The sequence below is a fragment of the Poecilia reticulata genome, linkage group LG15 (genome assembly GCF_000633615.1).
Source record: "Poecilia reticulata strain Guanapo linkage group LG15, Guppy_female_1.0+MT, whole genome shotgun sequence".
NCBI lineage: Eukaryota > Metazoa > Chordata > Actinopteri > Cyprinodontiformes > Poeciliidae > Poecilia > Poecilia reticulata.
This window is the reverse complement of record NC_024345.1, coordinates 3,957,106-3,962,850: the sequence shown is the minus strand read 5'-3', so window position 1 is coordinate 3,962,850 and position 5,745 is coordinate 3,957,106. Positions and strand designations below refer to the sequence as shown.

Below are 5,745 nucleotides of genomic sequence, written 5' to 3'. Positions count from 1 at the left end.
TATATAGTGTAATCAGAATACTTTGTAACAAAATATACAAAATTCTAGAAGGAATCATTTATCAGATAAAAAAAAAAACTGTTAAAATCAGACATTTACAAACTATTGAAAACAAAATTGTTTCCTGTTTTAGATCAGGCAGAATGACCAAAATAATGTATTTTTATAAATGCCAGAATAAAGAGAAAGAGAATTTTATATTAAACTTTCTTCAGAGTCAAGTGTTTACGTGCAACCTTGGTATTTGGCAGAATTGGCTTTTAAGCTGTGTGACTTGGGTTCAATATCTTGGGGATATTTCCAGGATCTTCTTAGAATAGTTTGCTGGAAGTTTGGTCCATTCAAATCTTCTGTGGAGGTGAGGTCAGAGCTTCGTTATGCCCTCTCCAACATTGACTCTGTTGTCGTCAAGCTACTTTGTAACTAATTTAGTGGTACGCTTATGTCGTTTGTGCTCAAACTTTAACTTTCTTAGTGATGTTTTGATATGCAGGGTTAATATTTCTTCGTAATTTTCTTTTCTCGTGATTACATGTGATCTGTGAAGTGCACCAATCCCTCCTTCTGCAACACATCCACACAAAATGATGGTGCAGTCCCTGCGCTTTGCGCTTAGGATAATGTTCTCAAGTTTGCAAGCTTACCCACTTTTTCCTCCAAATACGATACTTTGATTTTTAATTTCATTCGACCACACATGACTACAAAATCAAAGTGTGTCTTCCTCACACGTGAGACTCGTTTTGTTGAAGACAATAACACTCTTAGACACTTCAGCCAGCGTTTATACATTTATTGAATTAAAGGAGCCATGCTATTTATGCTTGCAAATAATAGTTTCAAACAGATGAAATTGGCACCTTCAGAAATGTAGAAATTGCACCCAAGCATGAACCAGGTCCATCGTTCTTTTCCTAATATTTTACTTGATTTCATTGCATCTTCTCATGGTGTCGCACAGAGAAGCAGATGTTGGCTTAGATTACGTTCCTCCAGTTGACTCACATACTCCATTCAACTCAACTGTTCTAAATTAACCAAGCAGACATTTACAAAGCCATGGCATAATCACCTGTGCTTTCCTATTTTTCTTTTTAAAGACACAGTGTAAGACCACGTGTAAACTTCAAAAACCGAAGAAAGCAATACAATTTTCTCTCTTGTTATTCTGTTATAAACCAGCAAAAAGTTAGTCTGATTTAATTTCAGTAAGGAAAGAAAGCATTTTTTTTCAACAGTGTGTGCAAATATCTGCTTTTAAACACAAACTGGTTTGTTTTTGCGATTTTTACTTTTGCCCTAAATTTGTGGCTCTTCCAAACCATTTCAACACTAAAATTAGGTCCTTCTTTCCTTTTGTAAACAGACAAAGCAGTGGTTTGGTGACACCAGATTAAACCTCTGAAGGTGAATTATGGAAATTATCTATTTGTGCCTTCATCCATTCATACTGGTTTTGATAAAGGCACTTCTAACGGCAACATAAAGTTGCTTCCAAATATCTGACCTGCATTGGCGTTGCCTCCAAATGTTTAGCTTGTAGTGCAGTTTGCAGAGAAATATTAACCCTATATGCAACAAAACATGCTTAAATTTCACTTAAGCTCCATTTTACCAAACAGTTTTTATAGGATGATATTGACATGTAATCACTAATTAGAAGAAATAAAAAAGGTTATTTTTTTCGTCCTGGATTTGAGTCAATTGGAACTCGTTGATGCTGATCACCATTCAAATGCCGTATTAAGATTACTCTTATTTTGCTCCTACCGTCAATGTTTCCATGTTGGGTACTTTGCTAAAATACTTGGCTACGGCTAACATGTTTACTTGCAGATAATTTGCCTAATAAACTTGGTAATTTTCTTTAATTTTTGTACTTTTAAAGTTTAGATATCTACAGCTGTGGGTATCTAAATCTAAGCAGCAGAGCATACAGTCTCTTTCACTGTGAATGTCATTGTAATGGGTGAATAACGCGAGTCCTTCCGGTTGCTGGAGGTTTCTCTTCATTAGCTCTCTATGAAGTTGTGCTGGAGGCTGTTAGTGGTCAATACCTGTGATCGGGTGTGTAGCAGCAGAGAAACCTTTCAAACATGCTGGATAGTGGGGCCCTGGAGTCTGGGATTCAGGAAAAACTGCATTAAAATTTGATTGGTACTAATCAAGAAGTGTGGCATGGCTGTGCTAGATCAGCAGTGATTAAGTTTGGGATTTATTTGCTGTCCCCGAGTTATTCAAATTTCATTAATTACCTCAAAGGTAAGCGGTTACTGCCTGCAGATACAATCACTTTTGCATAAAAAGCAAAGATTTATTACTGGTGGAAGCTGGGGTTGATGTAAGCAGAAATGTATTTTCGATATTTGTCCCAAAAAAAAAAAGTTTTGTGCTTTTAGTTAGAATTACAAGTTGATGACGGTTCCTCATGAGTATCTCGGCTCCCTGGCAAAGAAAGCATAGTCAAAGACCTAGATAAAATCACTGAGCAGAGTACTTAGAGACATATTTAAATTGCATCTATGTCTACAGTCTAATATTTAGTGGATGTACTGTGACTTTAATAAATGTGAGAATTCGTTTTTAATTTGCATCCAATTCTGCTGCAGCTGAATCTTCCTCGAATGCAACAGAATTGTCACATATACCATGCATTGCAAGGCATATACTGTAAATGAAGAGGCTAATTAGTCAGAAGATCCAATTGCACTGAATGACATTAAGGACTTTGCCAAACTGCTGCCTAGATGTAGGATTGGCTCCTAATAGAACAGGAAGCCAGAGTATAAGATTAGCTGTAAGCATCGCAGTGTTTGAAAACATAGCCGAGTATATGTGGGGATTATTTGCGGTACAGTGAGTGCAACCTTATCTGATACCTTGTTCATAAAGGCTGTAGTCGGTTGAATTCTTTAACAGAGTTTGCTTTGTGATACCATCCTTATCAAGATTTGTTTTGCTGTTGTCTTAGACACTACCTGGAACAGAAATGCATGTTCTAGGTATTGATTTGGGTTTGCTTACTTTGTTTTCCAAGTTTTTTGGATACCCCTAATTAATTTTTGGTGCGACATTATTGAGAAAAGCACGATTCCAAATAAGATGATGGACTATTAGGTTTAGGAAAAAAAAAAAGCCAAAAAACTCAGATTTTGAGATTCATTTCACAAATTTTCAATAAATACATCGGATATACGCTAATGTAGAAAGGAAACAATTTGTCATTATTAGATGCTTAACCTTGCAATATTAAAAACTCTGATGTTCTCTAACATTGCATAGTTCAATACATTTGAACTATTAAAGTCGTCAGAAAAAGCTCAGAAGCTAAGTCAGACATTTGGGACAAAAAATGCCAACAGTTTCCTAAGACAGAGGACTGCTGTTGTGTTGAAGATGTGCATCTGGGTATTTCCCAAGTGGTGAATCCAGGCTCTTTTCCTGTATCAGAGTCATCTCTCATGTGCAGACATGTTGTAGCTTCTCCCTCACTGCCTCGTGTGTGTGCGTGTGTGTGTGTGTGTATTCTGTTTGCGGCATTCATGGAGAGTCTGCGTCCTGGAGATATTCTGATACAGCACAAGAGCTTAGATGTACCACTTAGATTTTTAGGGGAAAATCCAGATGTACATCTCATAGATTTACCACTTAGATAAACCTCTGGTAATAACAAACTATATGCCTTTAACTGTTGAAAAAATGTAAAAAAAATATCTGAAATTCATAATTTTTTTGACATCAGCGAATATCCAAATCTTTCCTTGTAAATATGTATAATTAATCAGAAAATTTCTGAGTTTCATAGGGACGATGTACTCCTCCCTGGTTAACTTGTTTATTTTTTACTATATCTAAAATGACCCCTAATAGTCCTTGTACAGATAAGTCAATGAATGAAGATATTTTTTTATGTCTTCATAAAGATATCTTTATTCATTGAATGAAGATATTCATTGAATGAATGTTCTCTTTGCCCCCTAAACCTACGTAATAATTGCGTGAGCTGACTCACTCAACAGTTTGAGTCAGCTGAGTCATTTATATTGTTAAGGGTTTTCTGTTCTTTTGCTGAATTGTTTCAATTCAGCCACAATGAACGGTTTCTGGGGGTGAACACGGCATGTCAGTCAGATTTAGCTCAGAGTTTGACTAGGCCAGCCTTTGTTTTGTTTGCTTACTTAATCAGTTCCTATTTTTTGAGCAGTGCAAAAGCTTCATATCCAAGTCAGCTTAAATGGTATAAATGGCCTGTACTTCAGAAATGTCCAATTTTTTGGGGGGGCGGAGCCCTGAGAGCCATCAAAATCTTTTTTGGGAAAAAGCAAGACATTCCTCTGCGGGTTCTTTTTTTTTTTGGTCAGCAGTGGGTTTTTTTTGTTGTTTTTTTTCACCATGGATGCAGGTTTTGTCCAATTCCTTTCTTATTGTTGAATCAGGACCAAGGCGTTTAACTGAGGCTAGGACGCTTTGTGTTTTAAGATTGCGTAGCGTGCTTCATGTTGTCAAACAGATTATATTTAAGTGATCTCACGATTCAAAAAGTCTGACAGTAATCAAGTTTAACCACTCACTAGTGATATTAGACCAAAATGTTGTGGTTGATGAAAGTTAATTCTTGATTTAACAGGGTGAGAGATGTTGTTGCACTTTGAAGCATTTAAGTGCAACACACTTGGATGTGCTGTTTCACTGTAATGCAGCCCCAGATTTTTGTTGCTGTGATTGGTGACAGGCAAAAACTAACCCCAATATTTTTCATTGTATCCTTTACATCCTTGTCTTGTGTTTGTTCTTTTTAAATAAGTTTGTGTTTCTGTTTTTTGCTTTGTTTTGTTTTTTCCAGGACATGTTCCAGCCAGTTCTGGCTACGGATGACTTCCAGGTGTTTCGCTCGCTGATGGTTCAGAAGAACATGGAGCTGCAGCTCCAAGCCCTCAGAGTCATTAAAGAAAAAAACGGTACACAGAAGGAACAAACACAAAACACAGTTTTGCTGCGTGTCCAAGCACGCATTTTCAGTGTGAATTCTGAAAAAAAAAAAAAAAAATCTGTGTGTAGGGGCCCTACCAGAGTGTCTGACCGATGGGGTTGACGTGATGACCGAGTTGGAGCAGGAAGAGATGAAAATCCTGGAGGAAGTCCTCAAGTACGTCCCCTCTGTTTATTTTTCGCTCACTTGTTACGTTCCGTTTCAAAATGTAGCCCATGAACCCGTTTTTGCTGACCAGTCAGTGTCTTCTGACAGTCACTTCCATCATCCATTCAGTTCCCGTAGTAATAAAAGGAAGACAACAGCTCCCTTCTGAGAGCATTTTAAATTAAGCAATTAATATAACATGTATGCTTTTAAACTGTGGCGCAAAGGTGAAGAACATGCAAACTCTGGACTGATTCAGCAGGATTATTCTAACCACCACACCAACATGGAGACCGGCGTCAGTCTCTGAGTTGGACGTGATTATTACTAGAGTTATGGCTGATTTTCTGTAAGCAGAAGCAAGGCCCAAAAGTGAGACCGACTTTTTCCAGGTTTGCGTAAATCTATATCTTGGTTTCTTTCAAATACTGAAAAGCATTCACACAGCATTACCGGGATTTTATCTGATACACCGACACTACACAGTGAATAATTGTGTGGTGGATGGAAAATGATGCATGATTTTTGAAAATGTTTTATAACTTAAAACTTGTCAAGCATGGCATGTATTTGGAATAATACCACCTGGTTCAATACTTGGAACTATA

General features: G+C 37.1%; 1 protein-coding gene across 2 annotated transcripts in view; it reads left to right on the top strand.

Annotated features, from left to right (window-relative positions):
* Positions 1-5,745, top strand: part of cfap36 (cilia and flagella associated protein 36) — an 11,528-nt gene that overhangs the window by 1,266 nt on the left and 4,517 nt on the right. For both annotated transcript variants that reach the window (XM_008428742.2, XM_008428741.2), the window contains exons 4-5: positions 4,844-4,958; positions 5,059-5,146. In XM_008428742.2, coding sequence (XP_008426964.1) covers positions 4,844-4,958; positions 5,059-5,146 — 203 coding nt within the window. The remainder of the gene's footprint in view (positions 1-4,843; positions 4,959-5,058; positions 5,147-5,745) is intronic.